Source organism: Nelumbo nucifera, chromosome 6, assembly GCF_055504915.1.
Source record: "Nelumbo nucifera cultivar China Antique chromosome 6, China Antique-T2T, whole genome shotgun sequence".
Lineage (NCBI taxonomy): Eukaryota > Viridiplantae > Streptophyta > Magnoliopsida > Proteales > Nelumbonaceae > Nelumbo > Nelumbo nucifera.
In genome coordinates this window covers 6,497,259-6,523,549 of record NC_142654.1, presented here as the reverse complement: position 1 = coordinate 6,523,549, position 26,291 = coordinate 6,497,259, and the positions used below count along the sequence as shown (strand labels likewise).

Sequence of the window (26,291 nt, the reverse complement as noted above, 5' to 3'; positions counted from 1 at the left end):
ACTAGCAGGAGTAAGGGGGAAGGGAGTATACTCATTTATACGAACCGGGGGATCCGGTTTAGGGGGTGGGGCTGGTTCGGGGAAGTCAAATAAAACGGGATCGTGAGGTCACATCCTCGTTGCTTCTTTCTTTCTTTCCATCTCTCATTCTCTCTCTCGCTACTCTCTGGTCTCTTACCCGGATATTTTTTCTGGGCATTGCGGTGCCTCTTCTTGAGTGTTGACGTGTTTGACGGCTGAATATCAATGCGCAGACTCGTGTCATGCACGGATTTCGTTAAGCGAACAATAAATAATATAAATATAAAAAAGTATATAATTATTTTTATTTTTTAAATAATTAATAATTATTTATATTTTATATATTATATTTTTAATAACTTTTTTACAATACAAAAGTAATAATAATTAATTTAAGATAGGGTCGTTTGCTAAATCGATGAAATAGACCAACCTGATCCAACTTGACCCAAGTGTGCTAGTTTTTTAATATTTTTGATCGGCTTTGGTTCAACAATTTCTCAACTCAACCAGGTTGGATCAATTTCGGTTTGGTCATTTGTAAACCGAACTAACTTGACCACATATATTTTTTTTAATATAGAAAAGTAGGAAATATCCCATATTTCTTAGTCTAAAATATTTTATATTATGAACTTAATTTTTTTTAATTTTTTTAATAACACATTGTGATTTTTTAAATTTAAATTTAAATATTTTGAACTAACTGCACTAAAACCAAAAATCAACCCAAACAAATATAACCTGAATTGGCCAATTATAACTAATGGTCAATTGGTTTCGGGTAACCAACTCCCTAACCTGACCAGATGATTAGATTGGCCAAACAACCTACAACAGAATTGAACCAATTCATGAACACTCCTTATTTCAACTAAGGCTCGGTTTGAAAGGAGTACAAATACAAATATGTAGTGTAAAACCTTGTATTTTGTATTATTTAGTATGTATTTGTACCGTACATATTTGTATTTGCACTCTATCCAAAATGAGCCTAAATTAATAGTTTACGCTCTAATAAATAACAATAGTTTAATCTCCAATAGTTATTAAAAAATTATAGCAAAAATGCACAATTATTAAAAATAAATTTATAAAGAAAATACAATAAATAACTAATAAAAATACAAGAATGCAATAAATATTGAAAATATATTAAATTAGTCAATAAATAGTATAATCTCAAATAATAGTTTAATCTCTAATAAATATTAATCAATAAATTATAAAAAAGATACATAATTACTAAAAATAAATTTATAACAAAAATATAATAAATTAAATTTAAAATAAAAGTAGTTTAATCTCCAATAATTATTTAAAATTTTCTATTAAATAAAAATAAAAATAGATTTGTACATAATTATTGAAAATTTATTTATCACAAAAAATAGGTATTAGTAAAGAAGTAATAAACAGTAAATGAACAGTAGTGTGTGATGATGAACAGTGATGAACAGTGATGTTATGCAACAATACTCGGAAAATACTATTCAAAAAGTATGTAATTATTGGAAAACTTCTCAATATAAATCTAATAGTACTTACAGAGATATAGCACACACAGGTACAACAGCAGACACTCTTACGAGATTACAGAAAATCTCTCAGAAAGAAAGCACTCAAAAAAGCAGACACTCTAGAGACTTATAGATTTCTTTCTCAAATCTTACACCCAAAGGAAACCCCTGAGAGCCTATAATACCCTGTAAGCCCAAGGAAATGCCTATAATACCCTGTAAGCCCAAGGAAACCCCTGAGAGCCTTTACAGTTGTGGGCTTGGGCCATTTTTGGATGGCATCTATCTTTTCTGGGTCTACCATGACCCGCCCTGCTACAACCACATGGCCTAAGTATTGTATCTGTTTTTGTCCAAAAGAACACTTGGTCATTTTGGCATGTAACTGATGTTCCTTTAGAGGTGAGGGTAAGTCTCAGATGTTCCATATGGGTGCCCCAATCCTTGCTGTAAACCAGAATGTCATCGAAGAATACTAAAACAAATTGCCTTAAGAAAGGCTTGAAAATGTCATTCATAAGGGCCTGGAAGGTGGAGGGGGCGTTGGTGAGCCCAAACGGCATAACCAGGAACTCATAATGGCCATCATGGGTTCGGAAAGCGGTCTTGTGGATGTCGGCCTGGTGAACCCGGATCGCAGGTCTAGTTTGGAGAACACCTGTGCTTCTTCTAACTCGTCCAACAGTTCATCAATGAGGGGTATCGGGAACTTGTCATTCACTGTAATCTGATTCCGGGCTCGGTAATCTACACAAAACCGCCAACTACCATCCTTCTTTTTTACTAGGAGTACATGGGATGAAAATGGGCTGGTGCTGGTTTGTATATGCCCTTTGTTCATTAGCTCTTTTATCGCCTTCTCAATTTCTAGTTTTTGGAAATAGGGGTATCTATATGGCCTCACATTGGCCGATTTAGAATTTGGTAAGAGGGGTATCTGATGGTCATGGGCCCGAGGTGGAGGTAATTAGCTTGGTTCCTTGAACACATCAACAAACTGATCAAGTATCGATCGTAGTGCCTTGTGTTGGGCTTCCGTGGGTTGGTCACAGCCTTGATTGTTTAAAGTTGGAACTGTGGGCTGCATGCCTAAGTGCATAAATAAGGGCTGTCCAATATCCTTGGAGGCTTTAATATGGAAGCTACAGTATTACCTTGGGGACTCGGGGGGTCGCACCCCTTGTAGATGGCAAGTCTGACCATCCTGATAAAAGTCCATTGTCATTTTGGCCCAATCACACAGTGCCGACCCTAGGCCACGTAACCAGTGAATTCCCAGAATAATATCAGCCCCTGAGAAATCCAATGGGTGGAGATCTACCACGAAATAGTGGCCTTGTATAAGGATTTTTTCCTTCTTGCACACACCATCACATGTCAACTGACTTCCATTAGCCACATAGATTGAAAAGAGTGGAGTGGGTTGTATAGACATACCTAGTTGCCTTGCTAATTGGCAAGTGATGAAATTCAGGGTAGAGCCACTATCAATCAAGATCATCACAGATTGGCCCACCAACCTTCCTTCTACTCGCATGGACTGAAGATGGTTGAGGCCCATGAGGGCGTGTAAGGAGATCTCGGCTCCCACCGGTTCTGGTTCAACTGAGATCAGTTCACAGTCTTCTACGTTTTCTTCTAGTTCTTCCTCTGTCTGAAGGAGAAACACTCGCTGGACTCGACACTTATGGCCCGATCCAAACTTGTCATCACAATTGTAACAGAGGCCCTTCTTGCGTCGGGCCTGCATCTCAGCCCACAAGAGGTGCTTGAAGGGCATAGTGGGCCTGGGCAGAATGGGCTTCTGAGAATCCCCAACTTGTTTCATGGGTTGCTGTTCGGTCCGCTGGGGAGCCCTTACATTCGGGTAGGAAGGCTTGCTGGTTCTGCGGATGCTATCCATCTTCTCTTCTTGCAGGCGAGCCATATCCACCGCCGCCATGACTGTCGCTGGTCGAAGAGCTCTCACTTCCAAGCAGATGTTTTCTTTGAGACCTCCCACGAAACACCCTACCAAGGCCTTCTCCGGCCATCCATGTACCCTGGTCGCCATTCTTTCGAACTCGAGCTGGTAGTCTGCTACCGTCCTGGTCTGTTTTAGTCGAGTGAGGAGTTCATCGTAATCCACGAACGCCGTCGGCCCAAAACGGATGCACAGAGCTTCTATGAACTCCGCCCAAGTTACATGAGGATGGGTTTGTCGATACCACTGGAGCCAGAGAATAGCGTTTCCTTCTAGGTGAATGGAAGCGATGGTGACACGCTGGTGTGCAAGGGTTTCATGATACTCGAAGAATCTCTCTGCTTTAAAAATTCAAGGAATGGGATCTCCACCGGAATAGTTGGGAAAATTGATTTTAGTAACCTTTTCGGCGGGGTAACCCCCAGTTCCCTGGCTACTGGAAACAGAGGCATCGGCCCCTGTTGGATGCCTGGTCTCGCCGGATTGTTGTTGGGAGGCGAGGTTAGAGATGACCACCTTGAGATCCCTGAGTTCGTTCAGTACCTGATGGAACCCAATCTCAAGTTGGCCGACTCTATCTTCCATGGTAGAGGTTCTTGTCTGCGGCATAGCTGGTCTGCAACCATGCTCTTACCAACTTGGTGAGTTTCCGCTCACCTCGGAAACCTCTTCGAGGGAGGCTTGACCTCCTGAAACAGAAGATGGAGAGAAAAGAGAGAAGGGAGGGAAGGAAGAAACTGGAATCAGGGAGAGGGAAATTAAGGGAGAATCATTCATTGCTTTCATTATGTGATGATGGCCTTATATAGCTGGCCTACAGGTGTAATATCAGAGGGAATATCCTCTGATTTTGGAATAACCAACTCTGGCAGATAACATGGCTGGCCTACAGGTGCAACAAACTTTGATTGTAACTAATTCTGGGGCTCTGCCGCCTGGCTCCTCTGTCTTCTTGTGAATGGCTGATAGGTGGTGGCCTGCTCCACTCCCCTAGTGGGTTCTGGATGGGGTGTTTGGGTCTCAACAATGAATGTGCGTATAAGATTTAAACCAATGTTATACATGAATCTTGCATGCACAACTTCACAGAATGTTTTAAGCACTAAGGTGTGATGTGAGGCGTTCCACTCCTATTACCTAGAGGCGTGAGAGGTGTAGTTCAGAATATATGAGGCATAAGCCTTCAGAAATCAGAACACAAGGTGTAAGCCTCCCTAAGAGGAGGGAGATGAGGAGGAAGGAGGGGGAGGAAGAAGAAGAGGAAGGAGGATCTCATTTTTCTTTATTTTTATTAAAAATCTTTTATATTAAGAATGAAGATGCATAGCTGAAAGGGGGGGGGGGGGGGTCTTGCTGAAGCAGAGGCAAGTGAGTGAGCCAAAATGGGAATGCAATACACCACAGTTCATACGGGTCTTGTGGATCCACTATCCAGAAGTTCTAGACTCATTTTGGCTACAGCAAGGTTCAAAGTATTAATACGTATTGGCCCTCATTGATACTTTGTGCCGGTGGCTTCCCAATATGCCCCTGCAGGGGTTGAATTGGGTCAGCCACTGGTTCAGAGGGTAGCTGGGCCTTAAACCGGCCCCTTTGAACCGATTTAAAAAAAAAGCACCGACACTGGCCGACTGGCCGATACTTTGAACCTTGGTTTACAGTTTACCATGCCTTCTTTCTTTGTTCTGTAACTGTAATAATAATAATTCCATTTTGGCTAAATAAATAGTTGAATCACCTGTTATCTAATATTGTTTTTTAATTCTCACCCTTCTGCAGGAGGAACTGATTGATTTTTTATGAAGCCGTTGTCTTGGTTGCTCAGCTACAAATTGATTTGTTTGGTGGTGAGCTGCAGATGTTTTAATTGGTTTTGGCAACGTGATCTGCAAGCATTTTAACAGTTCACTTCAAGTTTACATAAATCCGAAGATTTTGTATTGGAAAAATATGGTTCTTATGGACCACGACACGATCATGATGTATGCATGGAATGCTCTGATGGTATTTGGGGTGATTTCTTGCCTCATCTTTTATTTATTTTATTTTTCAAAAAGAATGGCGGGAGTGTTTCAAACTTTTTATGGGTTACTGAATATTGGATAGTATAGAGGGAGGCAGGATTGAGTCCCTCAATTCTTCATTTCTTTTTCCCTGTCATAATCTTAATAGTAATACTTACACGAGGCCAAGTCTTTTAATTCAAAAGGCGGGTGGGGACGGAGTTATTTGTAATATCAGGCATGGAAAATCGTGTACAAGGTGGTAAACTTGAGAGAGCAGCATCCCGGTATCGTTCGTGTGTACTTGAATATCGCATATATAACATCTCTCTTTTGAGTTTTTGATCCAAATTCAATTCCAATTCCTTTCTCTTATATCCGTGGCTGGGTTAGGTCTTACGAGGAAAACCTTACATGTATGAATACAAGGTCAAACCTGTTGTCTCTGCAAGTCACAGTTGGAGACCTTTCAAGTTCTACGCCCGTTTTTTTTTTTTCTCATGCACTTTCTCAAGAGTTGTTTGGTGTAGTGCACAAAGTGGCATTAACCCATATGCCCTACGCTGGTAGGGGCGTATTGGGTGAATTGAGACTTTTTTTTTATATTTTTTTCGCAACCACTTCAGGGGGTCGGTTTAGGGTTTTTTCACCTTCTGAATCGGTCAGACTCTCGATACACCCACTGTAGGGATGTATCGGAGGGGTCTTAGAATGTTATGTATCAACTGATATGGATCAATACGTATCGATACTTTGAACCTTCAGTTTTTATAAATTCTTTGAACTCACATTTCGTGCCTTGTATGGACACGGCACATGCAGCGATCGCTGCTACGCCTACGGCCACTGTTATTCCAATAGACGTAGCGTAGATGAGCAACAGACAAAAAATATTATTGAAAAAAATTGGATTGGATTTCAATATTTCATCGGTCACTGTTGTGACTTGTGTTGTCGGAGTTAAGATATTATCGGGAGCAAGTGTGGTGTATGTTGATTGTTGATGTTGTTACCTACACTAATCTATTTTACTTCACACTCCTCCCTTCTCTTAAAACTCTAAATGCGCTCGCTGCTACGCCTACGGTCCCTTTTGCAAGGCAGGCGGCCCAGGCCATCAACAATCACTCCCTTTCTCGACCTCGACTATCTTTGCTGCTTCATGGCCACCACCACCGGCACCACCGCTGAACCAATGAGCCCCTCCAACACTCGAGTAGGTTGGATCGGAACTGGGGTGATGGGTCAATCCATGTGCGCTCATCTCATCAGGGCCGGCTTCTCCCTCACCGTCTACAACCGCACTCAATCCAAAGCCCTACCCCTCCTTGATATGGGTGCCCAATATGCTCCTTCCCCTCTTGCCGTCGCTTCCTCCTCTGACGTCGTCTTCACCATCGTCGGTTACCCATCCGACGTCAAATCCGTCCTCCTCGGCTCCTCCGGTGCCCTCCATGGCCTCCGCCCCGGCGGCGTCCTTGTTGACATGACCACTAGTGATCCCTCCCTCGCTGTCGAGATCTCCACCGCCGCCGCCTCCAAGGGCTGTGCCTCCGTCGATGCTCCAGTCTCCGGTGGCGACCGCGGCGCTAAATCGGGAACCCTAGCGATCTTCGCCGGGGGTGATGAATCGGTGGTCCGGCGTCTCTCGCCCTTGTTTAATTGCTTAGGCAAGGTGAATTACATGGGCGGGCCCGGGAAAGGGCAATTCGCGAAGCTTGCCAACCAGATAACAATCGCTTCAACGATGGTCGGGTTGGTAGAGGGAATGGTCTATGCCCACAAGGCAGGGCTAGATGTGGAGTTGTACTTGAATGCCATTTCGACTGGAGCGGCCGGATCAAAATCCTTGGATTTATACGGCAGTAGGATACTGAAGAGGGATTTTGAAGCTGGCTTCTTCGTGAACCATTTTGTGAAGGATTTGGGGATCTGTTTGAGGGAGTGTCAAAACATGGGTCTTGCTTTGCCTGGCTTGGCTCTTTCTCAGCAGCTCTATCTTTCGCTCAAGGCTCACGGAGAGGGGAATTTGGGCGTCCAATCACTTATCTTGATTCTCGAGCGTCTTAACAACATTTCACTAGAGCTTGCAACTTCTTTACCACGTTCGACTTCTTAGAATCAGGTATTTCTTAGCTATTTATGTTTCTTCTTCTCTCCTATCTAATGGATTCTTCTCTGTGCTGGTGGTGAGGTTTGAAATTAATTATAGTTTCTTTTGGGTTTTGCTTGCTTTATGGCTTCTTCAGTTCATCAATCAACATTTTATACTGGAAACAATATGATAATGATGTTTAGAGTACTCAATTCGTTGTTTGTTTGAAAGAGTCCATCTCCACCTGCGTCTATATCTGTAACTCTCTTTGGTGTGAATTCCTGTTGGGACTGTCTCTGTAAGTTTTGCCAATCAGATGTATGAAGTACATCTATACGTATTTTTGTAAATAAATCAATTAAGCAAAGTCGTTGAGATAGGAGCATTTGAATAAGAAATCAGGCATATTTGCAAGCTCCAGTTTCACCTGGAATCAGCTGAAAATGTAGTGATTCTCTTTGTGAACTAATCGATACTTATGGCATGAGTAGCACTTTGCTTCTCAATTTCTTTTTGTTTCCTATAACTCTTGTATTAACAGGTTCCTTTACATACTGTTAATATGATCTAAAAACAAAACCAAGCTTCTTTACATGCTGAATTGCTTACAAAGAAAGGGAGAAGATGCCTTACAAGTTCTGTTACATACTATCAATATGATCAGAAAACAAAATCGCGTAACTTCAGGCCATCCATGGTGCACCCTGCCTTGTTCCCCATTCCTTAATCCCCTGTAGTCTGTAATGCCAAAAAAAAGAAAAAGCTTCTTTACATTTAGAGTTATATCCAGTCCAAAAACTTATCAAAATCAAATTTCACGAGGACCATTATTTGGTTTCCACAATCTCATGACAAGTAGTCAAAAGTAGTCAAGGTGATTCTCGGACTTGTCACTCAAATTACAGGCTTAAACAGGCTAGTTGCTAATTGTATGAGTTAGCAGAGATCTTGTTGCACGGCCTATGAAGTTTATATAGTGTCTCTCCATATAGCTGATTGAACTCACAGAGTTCAGCAATGAAATGGTGTATCAGACCACTTCAACTATGCCATATGTATGAATTGTGTTTACCGAGTAATATGCATTTGATCGGTCACTGTATCGCTCACTGTACATCACAAGTACTGGGTAGCCACTAGTTTCTTGAAATGTATGCTATTAATAAGATACATATTAATGCATGGGTACTTCTACTGGGGTTCAGCAGGAACTGCGCTATGATTGGTTATCGGAGATGGGAGGGAAGTTTCAATATTTCTTACAATGCAATAATCACATTTATCAGAAAAGAAAAGGGGGTAGCCAGATGGAGAATGAGATTGTCAATTCACTTGAACATTCATAATAATACTTATTGATGTCCTTACTGATCAATTATCATGACAATAACTCAGAACATTCAGTGGAACCTGGGTTGTATAATTTTCCTGTTCAGATGCCATGCTTCCGGTCATATTTTTTTTTTGGATCACACAGCCTTAGTGACAAAAGTGCACAGAAAACAGAAACCTGTTTGATGAAGAAGAATGGACAGTCCTAAAGATAGCATTTGAAGGCAATTGGAGACAAGCCAGAGAGAGAGAGTCCATTGATCCATTCATATTCTTTTTAGATCCATCTTCTCTCTGCTCAAAGCTTTGGTAGATAATTCCTTCACTATTGAGTTAGAACGTGCAGAGGATTGCCATTGCATGAGGTGTTTATTATTATTAGTAGCCCCCAAGTTTATTGAGTAAGCAGTTTTACTTTCAGTCTTTCACATTAAGAAATGGTGTGCCGTCCACATGGATCTGTTTCCGATCTAGCTAATATGTTAATAAATAGAATCGTATTGCTGAAAACCAGTGTTCTCGAACCGTCCAGGTTATTCTGACTGTTTGGCCTGAGAACTGTCTAGGCAACAGGTTCCATTTTACCTTAAACCTCGTCCTTAGTAAAAAACTGTTGAATTGGTCAGTGATCCACTGACCTGGGTGGTTGAACCACTAATATACTTGACCCGTTTTACGGTTCTGGTTCGAGATCGGTTTTTAAAACCATGCTGAAAAGCCCTTGGCAAACAAAATGAAAATTTTCCCATATTAATGATCTTCAGATCAGTGTGGGGTGGGAACTAGAAGTTTTTACCCGGGTTGGAAGTCGAAGGATCCATTGGTCTTGAGCAGATCTCGAAGTCTTGTAAATGTGAATGTGAAGGGCACCGAATTTCTTAATCGATAGGCTTCAAGTTTCTAAGAATATGATTTCTTATTTTTTCAGGCAGAGTGTTGGATGAAATAGTTACTTTTAGCTTACTAATTTATTCTACACAAGGCAAGTATAAGTTAACTCTTGGCCTCTTGCTATTGTTGTACATACTTGTCCTCCAAGATTATGATTTTTAACATCCTCTAATCTCCAATAACCCAACGATAGCAAATGGGTTTTAGTCAACTAACCAAGTAAAGTCGTAACAATATTATATGCCCAAAATCCAAATGATGCATAAACCTAATTCTAGATTGTTTGAGTAGAATACATCTAACAGGGATGACTGGATTGTGTACCGGCAAGCATCTATTCATTTGTGAATCACGTCTTCGCATGGCTGATTGCGTAAATGCCTTTAAAGTAGAATATGTGAATGCAATATTCTTATTCATTCTACTTAATACCTGTATTGTTTGTCGGGTTTGAATGCACATTATTTAGAAGGCAAAGGGATAGCATTTTAGAATCTGGATTCAGCCTGCAGTTTCTTTCTATACTACTATGTCTCGACTGAACCAGTTTCGACTTTCGACTGCAGTTTCTACACTATTTCAATTTCTCTCCTTCCATGAAAGCTCTCCACTGAAGGAGCGAAAATAAGCTGAAAGCTGAAACTCTTTGTCAACGAATGAAGGATAAACAAGGAAAGGATATACAAGGATGGAGCCAGCTCCATGCCCATGTGTATCCGGATCCTAAAACAACTACTGCCAAAAGGGTTACGTTTAGGCCGGCTTGATGTTAAACAATGACCCTTTATATATATGCAAATCTTCTGGTGCTTGACTGCTGGTTAGGTTCGGGTTCAAGCATGGACCAGGTGGTTCCAGTTAAACTATCCTAGCTATAGAGATGTCTATTTGACCCACCCCCGTCAGGCACTTCTTTACAGGTTTTCTTACCATTGGTTGGGATTTGGAGCGGGTTCGGGAAAATCCAAAATTCTAAGGACCGGGGATGGGGCAAGGATGGTATTTGTCCACCCTGCCCCGATATATGTCTGTGGAGGTATGTATGTACATGTATTTTAGCAATAAAAATGTATAATTATTTTTTAGATTTAATATGTGTATATATAAATATTATTTTATGTTTTACTTATATTTTTAATTCAGGTTTTATTTTTTTTTGTAAAAAGCGCAACAATTGAGATTTAAGGCCCAAAAAGGGATTTTTGGGTGAAAATAGTGGGGTAAGGTGCCTTGGGCTTTTTGGGATGCATAGATCTCGAAAAAATATCCAAAATAAAAAAAGATCACCCCAATCAGACATCTAAGTGTAAAGTTATGACCTCCAGAAGTTTGCACATGCATCGAGTGTGCAACCCATGACCCGATGACCGGGTTGAATGGGTCAACCACCTAAGTTGGATGCTTTTTGATCAAGTCAATGGTTATTGACCAAATGACAGGTTTCATGCAAACCAAACCCAAAATCTTGACTGAATGCCCATTCAAACAGTTCAACCGATTAGATCAACAACAAGTTGAAAAACATTGAATTTATTAGGCATGTGAGATAGATTAGGAGATGTTTTAGATGGAGGTGATAATTTAGGGAAAATTTTAGGAGAGGAGATGATTTAGGTGAGAGAGAGAGAGATTTTAGGAAAATATGGGTGTTGAGGTGGTTGGTAAGGTAAGAGTGTTAGGCTGTGTTTGTTTGAGGTGTAAAGGCAAAACTCCATCAGTGTAAAAGAAAACTGGTCCAACATGTAAGTGCAAAACATGAACCGGATAGATGCAGCTTTTACATTGTTCTGCGTTTGGAAGAATAGTGTAAAACATCAGCGTATTTTCTGTATGCATTTGGATGAACAATGGTGTAAAACTACATCCATGTATTAATGACAAATAAGATTGCCAACACTATAGTAACTAAGAGATGGAGCAACAATAATTAATTATACATTTATTTCTGTTGCTGTTGTTTTTTTGGAGCTTCCTCCCATACTTTCTGTGACAAATTCGTCACAGACCTTGGTGAGGGAAGATATCATCGGAAGCTCCCCAAGAGGTCCACAAAACATATGCCTAGTCAGGGTATCGGCCTTGAAAATCTTTAGAGAAACGAATGAACCATGAATGCCTAAAAATGGAATTCTGCAATAGAAAGACTTTGTATCAAGCGTCTTGGTAATCCTAGTAATTGAATATTTTGGGTATTCTATCAATAGGCTTGGTGATGAATTTTGGCTTGCTTGCATCACCCCAGGTAGATAGAGAGATGAACTTTACTATTACTAGCATGGAATAAGCTAGTTTAGTTTTATTTGGATCTCTAAAGTAGTGTTGAATTCGTGCAGATCCTGTATGAAGAAGAATTTCTTCATAATACTTATAGTCCTTATTTCGACCACAGAGAGTGAAATGATGCCCATCTAAAATGGAGAGGGCAAGGTGCTAAAGAGCTCCTTCTGGGTTGACATGAGTGGAGACGGCGGTGACTTCTTCTAATGAGATAGTTACTACGAAATATGATGAATTAGGCATGTACTGCCTGGAATTAGCATCTTCCATTGCGGGAGATGGATCCCTAATTAAGGGAGACATTAATGGGGACTGATTACTCCTTGAACTTGCTCCGATCTCATAATTAAATCTTGGATTGGACTCATTAGTCCTTTTAGGGCGCCTGAAATTAGGATTTAGAGGAATACAAAGTCTTCTGTTGGTCATCTTTAATTAGATAACCTTGCAAGAATTCCCTGATCAAAAAATCTAGCAAAGCATTTTCAGATCCTTTAATATATTTAATATCAAAATAAAAAACCGACAAAATAGCTTGCCATCTAGCAAAAATTTGTTTTGAAACCAGGTTTTTCACATCATTTTCCAAAATCTCTTTGGCTGATTTGCAATCAATTTAAAGAGTGAAATGCTGGTTTATTAAATCACTTTGAAATTTAGTGATGCAAAGGACTATGCTGAGCTTTTCTTTTTTGGCAGTAGAGTATTTTCTCTAGGTATTATTCCGGGTTTCTGAGGTGAACCGGATTATCTCATCTTTTCCATCTCTTCTTTGTTTTAGGATTCCTCCATATCCTATTTCACTGGCATCAGTTTCCACTATCTTAGGGGATTTTGGATGAGGAATGTTAAGGCAGGGAAGGGTTTTTACCCTTTGTTTAATCTTTCTCACTGATTGAGTGAACTGTTCGCTCCATTCTAGAGGGTTTTGCTTCAGTATTTTTTCGAGTAATTGGCGGTCTTGGGCTATTCCTCTATAATAGTCTGCTACATAATTTAGACTACCTAAGAATCTTTGAAACTGGGTTTTATCTTTGATCTCGTCAGGGAATTTATCAGCAAACTCTATCACTCTTTGGATGGGTGCTATTGTTCCTTTAGATATCTAAAATCCTAAAAATCTAATCTCTATTTGGAAGAGTTTCATTTTCTTAGCAAATGCTGCTAATCCATTTTCTTTCATCACCCGGAGGAATATATTCAAGTGTTTCTAGTGGGCATTTATAGATGAAGAATAGATCAATACATCATCAATATATACTATTATGAATTGAGTATAGGGAGTGAATATTTCATTCATAATTCTTTGAAACTCAGATGGGGCGCTTTTTAGCCCAAAAGGCATTACATTCCACTCATAGTGTTCGAAAGGCACTATGAATGCAATCTTATATCTATCATTTTCTTCTATTATAATCTACCAATAACCTGATTTTAAGTCGAATTTTGAGAATATTTCTGCGTCATTTAGGCGGTTCATCAGATCCTACGTATTAGGAATGGGGTATCTAATCCATCTTAAAGCTTTATTGAGGGGTTCGTAATTTATTACGAGTCTCGGTACTCCTCTTTCTATTTTTGCTACACTTTCTACATAGAAAGCAGGGCAGCTCCAAGGGGACTTGCTTGGTCCAATTAGACACTTCCCCAATAAATCTTGGATTTCTTTCTTAGAGATTTTCAATAATCTGTTATTCATTTGAATTGGTATGGATTTTGTAGGAATTTTTTATTCTCTAAAATCTTTTTCATATGGCAATTCTACTGTATGATTTTTCCTATACCAAAATGCACTAGGCGTTTCAGCTCAAATTTCCTATAGGTTTTTGACAAAACTTATAAGTAACCGGAATTTCTCCTATTATTGTCGTGATTCCTGAAGAATCAATTTGGCAAGGAATGATGAATAACAAGAAGGGAGTACCCAAAATGACTTCTTTTCATAGATCTTTTACCATAAGGAAAGTAGACTTTAGACAAGTTCCTTGATTGCAAATATGGGCTGCCGGAATCTTTATTTTATTTCAAACTTCCTTCCATCCGCAACATTAACTTGCTGGGATGTTTTCTCAAAGTATCTAGAAGGCACAATTCCTTCTCTAATACAGTTAATATCTGCGCTTGAGTCTATTAAGGCTATTACTGAGAAATTGTAATCTTTGATTCTGATGGTAATTTTAGAATACCATTTTTGGTATTTAATTTCTTCTGTAGAGTATATAAACTCTCCATCGTTTCCGACAAACTCAACAGAAACCTGTTCTGATGATTTTTCTGATTGATTATCCCAGAATTTTCCAGCTTCTAATTGGCCGACCCTTAATTTGAGGGTTTTTAACTCTCTTTTGAGTGGTTGACTTCTTCCTGTAAACCTTGTATTGTAGGGGGTCGAGAAGTTTCTACTTGAGACCTTCTAATCAGTTCTCTATAAGAAATTATATTCTTTTCATCCAACAGCTATTTAGGTTTCTCTTTGTTGGTTCTTTTAGCTCTACTTTGTAAGGCTATTAGCAAGTATTTTTTCTTTGATTCCTTATTAGGAATTTCATTAAGTTTCTCTAAAATATATTCTTCATCTAAGGTTAATACATTGAATTCTTCTGACTCTTCCTCAGCAATATCTGTTTCACTCTTTCATGTGCATATATCATTAGCACAACATTATTTTGGAGAGGTAGAAGATTCTATTGTTGAGACTTCTGGCTCTCCTTCTTCGTCTAATTCATTGAGTTTCTTGGTGGTGTTTTTATTTTTAAAACATTTGTTAGCATAATGGCTTTTTTGCCCGCATTTAAAACAAGTTGGGGCTGCTAACTTTCTAATCTTAGCAAGCCTTTTAGGGTTCTTATGGGGCTTTTTTTTTCCTTTTTGTAGAAGTTTATTTTCTTTTTCTTCTGAACTATCCGAGGACCAGGGTGTTCAGAAGCCATCTCAAATTGATAGCAGAAGTCTCCTAATTCTCTTTTAGAATTAAGTTTTTCCTTCTTGACTTGTATCTTTAGATGCATATTGTTACATACTTCTAGACCTATTTGGTTCACTACTTGAATCAGATATCCATAGGAGTAGTTGGAGTACAAGATTCTACCACCTCCTATTTTCCTAAGGTAGTTCCTAACCTTCCCAGTAAACATCGGTGGGAGTCCAGAGATAAATTGTTCTTTCCAGAAATCCTGTTTGGAGTTGGTCAATCTATGTACTTTGGACATGAATACATCTTTGTACCATCTAAAATTAGATAAGGTTTTACATCTGAGATTTATTAATTGTTCTCTTATTCTTTCCCACATATTTGATGAATTTCCTATGAACTGACTTAGGATGTTAAGGATTAAATTCATTATTTATTTTTAGTTTACAACATAATTTAACTTTCAGGTTACAAAATAATTATTATTTATTATTTCTATGATTTAATTATTATTTATTTACTTTTTAGTAATTTTTATATTTTTTCAGTAATTACCATAATATTATTATTTAATTATGGAAAACAATATTTAATTTTTTTATTAATGTTAATAAGTAGTCGATAAACATAATTAGCTAACATAATTAATTATTATTTAATACTTTCATTAATTTTCATTAAATATTTTGAAAATAATAGCTAATAAGCATAACTTGATTGACATAAAAGTTTGAGGTAATAAATGATAATTATTTATTAACTAACATAATTAATTATTATTCAATAATTTAAATAAAATTTTCAATGATTATAGACAATCATTAGTTTAGTAAAAATTTAATAAAATTATTATGATTTATTTATTATTTGTTATTTATTTATTTTTCAGTAATTACCATATTTAATTACGGAAAATAATATTTAATCTTTTTATTAATGTCAATAAATAGTCAATAAACATAATTAATTATTATTTAATACTTTCATTAAATATTTTGAAAATAATATCCAATAAGCATAACTTGATTGACATAAAAGTTTGAGGTAATAAATGATAATTATTTATTAACTAACATAATTAATCATTATTTAATAATTTAAATAAATTTCAACAAGGATTAAAGTATTGGTGTCGAGTATCGCATCAGACCACTCAAATACGGATATGCTTTGAGACAGTGGAATGCATAGAAATCATAAAATCTTATTGATAATGTATCAATTAAGAATCCTATAACATATTATATATATTTTTTACAAATTAATACATGCATAAAGTTATTATTATGTTATTTTCTTTTGAATTTCAAGACACAAAACATATGCAACTATTATACATGAATTATTATATTGATTATTTTCTATTTTATTATTTTTAATTTTTAGTATTAACCAAAAGTTAACTAAGAATTAATTCTCAAATGTTTAATTAACAATATTTTTATTTTTGTAAATAACAAACATGTTATTATAAAATGTAATTAAAATATCAATTAAAAATTTATAAAAAATGTATAACATTAAATTAAAATATATCAATTATATTAAATTTTCTAAGATACACATCATATACAAATTCATAATTTTTAACTACTAAAATAATTATTGCATTATTAACATATTTCCATAAAATTTGAGATAAAATATCATTTTTATATAAATGCAGAATAATGGATTTGGAAAATTCAATTTATATTATATTCTTGAGTATAATAAAATATTTATTTTTGTAAATAATATATATACTTTTATTTAATTCAAATTAAAATAGTAATTAATAATTTAATCTATTATTAAATAATATATATATATATACTTTTTTTTGTAGAAGATTAGAAACCATTTTTTATATAAATGAGGATTTAAAAAATTATTTATTCTAGTAGTTTACAAAATATTACTTTTGAATATTATTTTTTTATTGAGTTGGACAAAAATGTATGTTATTTGTCCACATTTCATGTGGACACTAGAATTGATAAAATAATATTCTATTTCACTTGTTGTCATAGTGTGAAATGTGGTTTTGGTGAATTAAGAGTGTGGATAAGGCTTTAGTGCTAGGTGCTTTGGGTTTGAATCACTCTAATTGCATTTTTTATAACTAATGCGCGAATAGAACGACGTTGATACATATTGGTGCATATGGCCGATACAACATGATACAGGCTGATACAAATGTTTATTGCTTTGATACGTGTGACTTAGGGGATACAGATTTAGTTGTAGCGTATCTTGCATCCCCTCTGGCCGATACAATATTTAAATCCTTGATATCAAATGGAATTGTCCATACTCCATGTGTCACAATTCTTATAGGCTTTTCATTGTTACTCTAATTTTGTGTTTTTGTTAGGGTTTCTAAACAATAGAAAAAACATTAAGGCTGCATTTGTTTTTGGTGTAAATATGAATTAGTGTAAAACTTCACTCCCAGTCCGTATTTGTTGGCCTTTTGGTTGGAGTGTAGTTTTATATCGAAATTTGGTATAAACTCTACTTATCGATAAAAATCAATGTAATTATTTACATTGATAATCACACTTTTCAAAATTATAGCGGTTCACTTTTATATCAATAAATATTTACACCAAAAACAAGCGTAGCTTAGGGGGTGTTTGACAACATTAATGATTTTGTTTTTTATTTTGAAAAACAAAACAACCATGTCGTTGAACCACCCCAATTAAAGTGATGTTACTTCAAGTTTAAACTCATTTATAACCAATCCGACCAAGTCCAATGTGAGTCCATTACAAATGGACTAGGTCCAATCAAATCCAATGAATATTTTGGACCATTTTGGGCTGGTCCAATTCAATGTCTGGACCATCCAATATGTTCAAATTTATTTTAATTTAGATTAATTCTTGATGAAGGATAATTTGTTCCATCAAATGATGTGACAACACGTGGAGTGACAGAACAATGTGGTGACACCTCGGCGACCTCGGTGACCTCAGCGATTCCAGTTACCTCGCACACCTTTGGTCACCCAGCTAGACCAAGGCTCAAATAGCTCAACTATATGCATTGATATGCCGATGTGCCATGTAACCTCCATCTAGAAGCAAGTTAGTTGTCTTCAATCTCTTTGAGATCTTGATACAACGTTAATGGAGTTTATCTTCTCCCCGCCCGATTCGGATGGACTTAGATAAGCCTTATCAACTTATGCAGAGTTCATCTTCGGGTGTAAAACCAACTCCGAACTAGATGGGCCGATGATCTCAGACACGCATCGTGAGGCTCACGGCAGCTCACTTATATAAAGGCCTTGCTTCTAGTCTCACAAGGTACACACGACTCAACTCTCTGAATTCTCTTGCAATCTAGTTTTCAACTCTCTCAAAACCTCCAAATCGCTAACTTAAGCATCGGAGTGCCCACATCGGGTAAAACACCCTAGATACTCTGACATACTTGCCTAGTAGCTTGACTTAGTGGCTTTAGTAGCCCAACATCCGAGCTATCCAAATCGCACTCCATCAATTCTAAACCTAAGCCTGGTCCATTAACACCTATATTCTTATCTTCTATCAATGGACTAGATATTGACTCAATCCAACCCAATCCAATATAAAAAACATTATGGATGAACCAAGTTCAATCCAATCGAATAAATATTTCGGACCATTAAGTTTAGACTGGTCCAATTCAATATGTCTTGTTGGTCCGTCCAATCCATCCAAATTAATTTTGATTTAGATGGGTCCAATCCAAAACCAGTCCATTGACACCCCATGTACACTAAAATGAAATTGTTTACCTGAAAACCCATTATGCTCTTTGTGACCCCTCACCTCTCTGATCCTGAAGTTTAAGGCAAAGGATTTCATCAACCCACTAACCAAAAAAAATGGGGAGAATTCATCCCCCAAGCTTTAGTGGACAAAATTACGATCATCTATATCCCTTCTCAAGATCAAGAGGATGAGAGGGTGTGGGGATGGAGTACAACGGACTGTTTAACAGTAAAATGTGCTTATGATTCGTTAAGAAATGACCAAAGTGTGGAATCGAATATATTAGGCTATTTTTGGTGTGAAGGAAAAGGTAGGGAAAGGAAGGGAAAGATGAAGAAACTTTTACAAACCTTGTATAAATTTTCCTGCCTTTCCCTCCAAACCAAACATAGCCTTAAGTCTTATCAAACAGTCAAGAAAATTGAAATTCTATTGCCCAGAGAAATTGAAAATCTTCCTCTAGCTAACTTCTGACTCTAAACAAAATCCCCACAACAACGAAGCTCCTAGAAAAAGGCAAAACCTTGCAACCCGATCGCCCTTTCTGTTGTGAGGTAGAGGACATGGATGACTTAGTAGCTAATTAAGAGGCCGGTAGTCGTGCAAGTTTTGGAGACAAAAGAGAACCCTTATCCTCCTAGACTCCATGGACTCCCTAAATTGGAACTTAATAGATTGGTGGAAGAGGTCAACCGATTAAGGACTAACTAGATAAAAAGACCCCAATTTCCACCTTTTGGAAGAACCTGAATGAAAAAATTTTCAATAATAAATCGTTTTCGCCTTCCCAATTAACAACCAAGACATGGGACTTCACGAAAGAATTCATAGAAGCTAATACTACTACCATCACCATCACCCCCAGCGAGAAAGCCTAGCCTTCCAAAAAATCTACGCTGTATTAGATGGGTAGCCCCACAGTCACAGGATAAACTTTGATTGATGCATCGGTGAAAGCAAATGGAACCTCTGCTCCTTTGGGTGCATCAGTAGTTGTTGCTGAAATGTGGGAAGCTAACAAGCTACCCCTTCAGGTCCAAAAAGAGCCCGTTCGTTACCATTGAAGCAGACTCCTTTCTCGTCATCATCAACACTAATGCATTAGCTGATTGGTTAGCCAGTAAAGGTGTGGATCGTGAGCATTCCCTTGTAGTTGTAGCCCCCTATCCATATCCAGTGATTGTGAATAAAATTATGAGAATGACGGCTTAGCCCAGAGTTAGAATTTATAGGCTCAAAGTACTGTTGGGGTAGGTGCCAGTTTAGAATTGATGCCGATTAACGGGCGGGTGTTAGTGTATAAAGTGTGGGTTATTGACATTTTGAATGTTTATATCTCTGCAGTGGAAATTAGAAATCTGCATTGGGCCTATTTGTACTTTTTCGAATATAATTTCATCATCTTATGCAGCAGACCGAGCCCTCTTCCTCTCCGGCTCTCCTTCGGTGGTGTGTTAGTATAGCTGTGGTTTAGTGGGTGTTTGGCATCGATGCCATTTTCTGAAAAAACGGTGCTTCAAACAACACCATCTTGTTTGGTACCATTTTTCTAGAAAAAACATTGTTTCAGACTATGCCTTGGAAATTGAGAAAGTGTGGTCTGGAGATGTGATATCATCCTGGACATTGGATGATATAGATCAATATTGAAAACATTACTGCCAGCATTGGTATCAAATAAAACTAGTGTTATTTTCTCAGAAAATACCTATATAACAGTACCGGTTCCAAACAAATTCCCAGAACCGATGCCAAACACCTACTTAAGTTTTTATTTCCTTCCTTTCCTGGTATCTTCCTGACTTATTGAAAAAACAGTCACCGTCATTTGTTCACAATAAGATGAGAATAGCTTTTAGATAAAAATAAAAAAGGCTGGCTATTATCAATTAACAAAAAACTCCAATATAAGGATCAGTAGAGGAGACTGCATGATTGAACCATACACATCCAGGTAGAAAATAGGTGGACCAAGCGAAACTGATCTTTGAGCAATGTAATTGAAACTCTAAAAAGAGGAAATTACTATGGTCAAAACAAATATTAGTTCAACATTTCTACAACTTTGAGTCTGGATTAGGCACTTGATGGTGGCTGTGTTAGGGGTAGGGGTGGACTCATGCTAGCTGACTCGAATAGCTAACTATTTGAGTTTGGCTTGTCAAGAAAATATGAGGTTTGAGCTCGGTTCAAGTTAGAGATTTGAGCTTGAGTTTGACTCGAGTCAAAAGCTTGTAAATTCAAACTCGACTATGAGTCAAATATTTTATAAAACTAAAAAATTAATTTTATTTGATATTTAAAAATTTAAGAATTATAATAATTAGTTATTATTATATATAAAAATAATATATATATATATATAACATTTTATTATATATATTATTTTCTATATATATAATATTATATATATCACTATAAGAAAGTTGGACTTTGGCAACAGTCGATTGATCACAGTTAGAAATAGTTGTTGCCAAACGCCAAACTTTAGCAACAATTGGTTAACATTGTTGCTAAATTAGGAATTGGCAACAGATTTTAGCCAACTGTCGCAAATTATTTAGCCAATTATTCTTTTAACAACACCTGATTAGAATTGTTGTTAAACCAATGTATGGACAACAAGTCTTATCCAACGGTTGATAATTGCATATCAAGTGTTGCTATGTTTTTTTTTTTTTTTTTAACTTTAACAACTCTCAGAAAAATCATTGTCATAATGATATTTAAAACATCAACAACTAAGGTAAAGAACGATTAATATGGCAGCCATAAAAAATATAGAAGAATGTAAAAAAAAAAACGCTTTTAGGGTTCTAGAACTTTTATGACATATATATATAATGAAACAAGAACTTTCAATCAAATCAACTAGTATCATATAATAAATGTGGTAAACAATTAGTTGGTTATTAAATTAAAGAGGGGTTTTGAGTGGCCAAAGTCCTTCCTATATATACCATGTCTTTCCACATATATTTTCCCTAATTTTATTAATTTGTTTTATAATTAACCCATGATCCAATGTTTGATTTGAACATTTCAATGGTTTAAATAATAGAGTCGACAATTTATTTTCCATCTCAATGGTTTTTCCTATAACATTATGCGATAGCGTAATTGGATCTAAAATTGTGATAAGTTTGCATCAAACAATGGTTTAAAACATTGATACATAGTACCTTTAATTAATTAACCCTAAACATACAAATATTTCAATGTTAAAATATCAATAGAACATTATTTAGAGAGCTCGTAACAATTAGTCAATATGATAAAAAAAATTGGAGGCAATCCACTAGCTAATTTGTTGGTTAGGCTTTAAAAATTGATCAGCTAAAAACATCTTCCATAATTGGGCAACTCCAAAACTAATAAACTAGTCTTGATTTCATAAAACTAGTTTTTTTATTCTTTTTTTAACTTTTATACCAACTTCTAGATTAGGTCATAACTTTCCACTCAGATTGGATTGGGGTGATCTTTTTATTTGTTTTTCAAATTTGAATAACATTTCGCAATTGATATGCATTATCAAGGGGCCAAAGGCACCTTGTCCTACTATTTTTACAAAAAAAAAATCCTTTTTGATTAAGGTACTAGCCTTGTTCATGAGATGGGTTCGAGTCAGACTTTGTCTCTATATTAATAAAACATATTTAGGCCCAAGCTCGAGCTTGACCCAACCATTGAGCCTCAAGACCGACCCTTGTATAAAGCCTAAAGCCCAATTGAGAAGTTGGGAAAGAAGTTTTTTTTTATTGAACAACAAAGCTGATTTATTTATGATAAGTGACCACAACCCCCCCCCCCCCCCCCCAAAAAAAAAAAAAAAAAAAAACTAAAGGATATCACTATATGATAATTTGATAAAAAAGAGAAGAAGAATAAATAAAAAGTATATACTATAGATTTTTTATTATATAAAATATATTTTTTAATTAGTTTCAATTAGTGTTTTGAACTTGTCATTGACCCGAACAATTGAACCATTCAAACCATCACCCGATCAAGATTCTAGCTCTGGTTCGAGTAGAACCCAAAGAAGTGCCAAAAACAATTGATTTTGTTAAAAACCATTCGACCCAAATGGTTTGACTGTTGACCCGGTTGACTCGGTAACTAGGTTGTGGTTCGAGAGGCCATAAAACATATATCGTATCTAAAACATAATTATACATTATTTATTGATAAAATATGTACTTGTGTGTGTGTGTGATCCAATTATTGAGAACTTACATCTGAACTCGATCAGATTTAAGACTTGGAATCGAATTCGAATCTTAACGGACTCAGATTGGATTCAGATTTAATCCAACTTCGCTATAACTTTTTTAAAATATTAGAAAATTTAATTTTTTTATTTTCAATTTATATATAATAAATTAATATAAATATAGCATACTAAATTTATTATATATATAAATTCATATATAATATATAGACTATATTTTTATAATTTTAAATATAATTATATAAAATTTATATATTAAAATAAATAAATAATATAATATAATCGGATTTGGATTTTTATAGGATTGGACGGGGTCAAATCCGAATCTGATCCAATTATTAACCGGATGTAAATTATAACATCCAAATTTGATCTGATTACATAAATACATCATTCGAATCTGAGATATTTGGATTAGATGTTAGGTCGGGCCTCAGATTTTTGGGTACCATTCATAGGCCTATATAAGTATATATATATTATATATATATATATAAAGACACTGGGTTGGTTTTTTATACACTGGTTTTAATGTTTTAAAAACACACATGAAACTAGAGTCACTTTCACCACTAGTTTATGGGTCAGCTATTCGATCGTCTAGTTCGAACGAACGATCCACTCCAAATTTAAAATAAAAAAATAATTAAAATATAAAAATAGCTAAAAACCATTGCTTGTGACGAATGGGTCAAAGGCTCAATCGCGTGAGTCGACGAGTCATTGACCAAGTGAACGATTTTTGGCCAAAGAACGGGCTGGGAGTAAAATGGAATTAGTTGCATAGATGGCTCCCAAGCCGAATGGTCTGACCGTCTGAGTCAACGACGGTACAAAAACACTGATTAGCAAGTTTTTTAAATCGACCCGGACAACGAACCGGTCAAGGGTCCAGTTCCCAGGTTGAATGGTCTGACTGTTTGAATTTTAAAATATAAAAAGTGGTCAAAACCATTGAACGGTTCAGCCGCCTGGGTCAGTGGTTTGCTGACCAAATCAATGTTTTTTTGGCAAAAATTTGGTTTGGGGAAAACCGAAACCGGTCACCTGACCGTTTCCCAGTTTTTCCGATTTGACCATCCGGTCTGGTCCGATTTTGAAAACCATGTTGATTAGATTAAAAAAAAATGTTTCTAATTTTTTAAAGGAAAATAATTATTTGTAATTACTCATTGCAACTTTTCTTACTAAATTAATTCTTGCTAATAAAATCAATTAAAAAATTACCTTTTCCCACACTTTTACGTTTTATTCTATTCCCTCCATATTGTATCCCAATTTTCCCTCCATTAGTTTTCAACCTCGGGTAGAACGTGAAGGCTCACGACTCCAACTTCGAGTAGGTTTCAATCACTTCGAGTTCGACTTGAACCCGAAAGATCAGAAATCATTTTCTCCTTTGCACTTCTACTACTCACTTGCTATTCTCTTTACTTTGTTCTAATGGTTTTATTCAGTTTGATGATACACAGGTTAGGCTCTCTTTGTTTTTCTCTCTATTATTCTATTGGTTAGTTGTTATAGGATTTCATCATTATTTTCTATAGGGTTTTCTCTTTCTTCTAACATTAGGTTTTGTAAATTTGTGGTAACCGATCAAGATAGACAAGGGGCTATAAGATAAAATAGTGATTTGAAGATAAACCTCCAGTCAGAGTCGTCGCAGTGGTGATTTGAGGTAAGGTTTCTGCATTCGAAATGTTTATGCGTCTCTTTCTTTATTTTGCTGGAAAGTTTTGAGCAAGCAACTAGTAATGAATTCCATGACAGAGAGGTTATTATAGTCAATATAACCATCAATCAAAGTTGGTGTTGTCGAATTACACTTTTATTTCTGTTGTTGAAGATAAGCATTCACGAAGATGGTTTATCTATTCAATAACACTGTTGTTAGTCTATTCCTGTTGTTCTTATGAGTATGGCTTTTATTTGTTAACGCACAGGCTGCTAGTAAGCCTTCTTTTTTTTTTTTTTTTCGAAGAATATAGAAAAGCCAAGCATGTTCCATTTGATACCTGAAACAATCCAATCCATTATCTATAAATTGGTTGAACATTAACTTCTAGGTAATAATTAATGATTAAATATTGTTAAAGTATGTCCTTATAAAAAAAAAAAAAGATTGTTAAAGTATGTCTCGTAGAAAAACCATGTCCATATGAACTGATTACTAGTCAATTACTACCATGATATCCAGTTGGAGTCATGATATAACATATACCATGTTGGCCATGATATCTAGCTGGAAACCATTCATTCCAAATATGACAGAGTAAGAGAATTTGAATTGGTTTTTTAATGGATTGGAGTCACTAGACTGGGATATAATCAAACTAATCCAAGTAGAAAAAGATATATATATATATATATATATATTACTTTCAATCTATTAAATCTATAATGGATATCGGCATTCGAGGTTACTAGTAATGAGTTGGATTGGAATGGATTAAAATCCAATCCACTGACATCCTTAATGTTGACTATATTTTTGAAGAAATAAAGTAAAATGCATTCCACAAAAAATGTGCAGAATATAGAGGTGCAGCTCGTGTGTGGCCAATGGCTGTACAGGGGATTTTTATCCCTGATAAGAAAACAAGAAGTAAATACTTTCTAGAAAAAAAACAAAAAGTATTCTATCTTTGGACAAATAGATTAACACGAGGGGCTTATAAAAAAAAAGAAAATAGTTTAACATGAGAGAACTAGGCTCTCTTTTGTGTGTGTGTGTATGGACGGGGGTGGTGTGGTAGGAGATAGGTTGGGTACTCTGCTTTAAAGTGTAAAATACCCAGTTAGAACTTTGATGTGTATAGTAGTTTGTCAAATCTGTTTTAATCTGTAAAAGACAAATGTGCATTACATTGGGTCTATCATCTTCACCTTTTCATCATCATCATGATACTATGTGAAATACCATGCCCCACCTGATTCCGTTCATGATTCAACTTGGCTGGATTGAATCCATTATGTATAAGCAAATTATATCAAGTAGGTTGTTTGATTTTGAAGGTTCTATCTGGTTTTTGGTACAAATAGGTTCTATCTAGTTTTTGAAGGTTCTTCAGTTTATGTTTTTTCTCCCTTTTTATTTAAGATATTTACAAAAATTGATTTCCATATGCAATGCATGTTGTTGCTTCAAGCATTCTTAGGATTGATGGCCTTTAGATTTCTAATTAGAGATACAAAGGCTTTAGCTCTTGTATTATCCACTAATGACAAAAGCATTAAATCATTCAATTCAGCCACTTAAGCCATGATCAAACAGTCCCTGGCATTGTGTCTGGCTCAC

General features: G+C 36.2%; 1 protein-coding gene across 5 annotated transcripts; it reads left to right on the top strand.

Moving 5' to 3' along the window:
- The first annotated feature begins 5,290 nt into the window (after positions 1-5,290).
- LOC104604475 (putative 3-hydroxyisobutyrate dehydrogenase-like 1, mitochondrial) lies at positions 5,291-17,910 on the top strand. Of its 5 annotated transcripts, none has more exons than XM_088889801.1 (2): positions 5,291-7,632; positions 17,893-17,910. In XM_088889801.1, exon 1 carries the CDS (start codon positions 6,571-6,573, stop codon positions 7,624-7,626), a length of 1,056 nt encoding a protein of 351 aa, XP_088745927.1. In that variant the 5' UTR covers positions 5,291-6,570; the 3' UTR covers positions 7,627-7,632; positions 17,893-17,910. The 5 variants fall into 5 exon arrangements, with proteins under 5 accessions (XP_088745927.1, XP_010267118.1, XP_010267117.1 ...); XM_010268816.3 differs by lacking the exon at positions 17,893-17,910 and adding an exon at positions 10,392-10,943; XM_010268815.3 differs by lacking the exon at positions 17,893-17,910 and adding an exon at positions 8,811-9,443.
- The last annotated feature ends 8,381 nt before the right edge of the window (positions 17,911-26,291 follow it).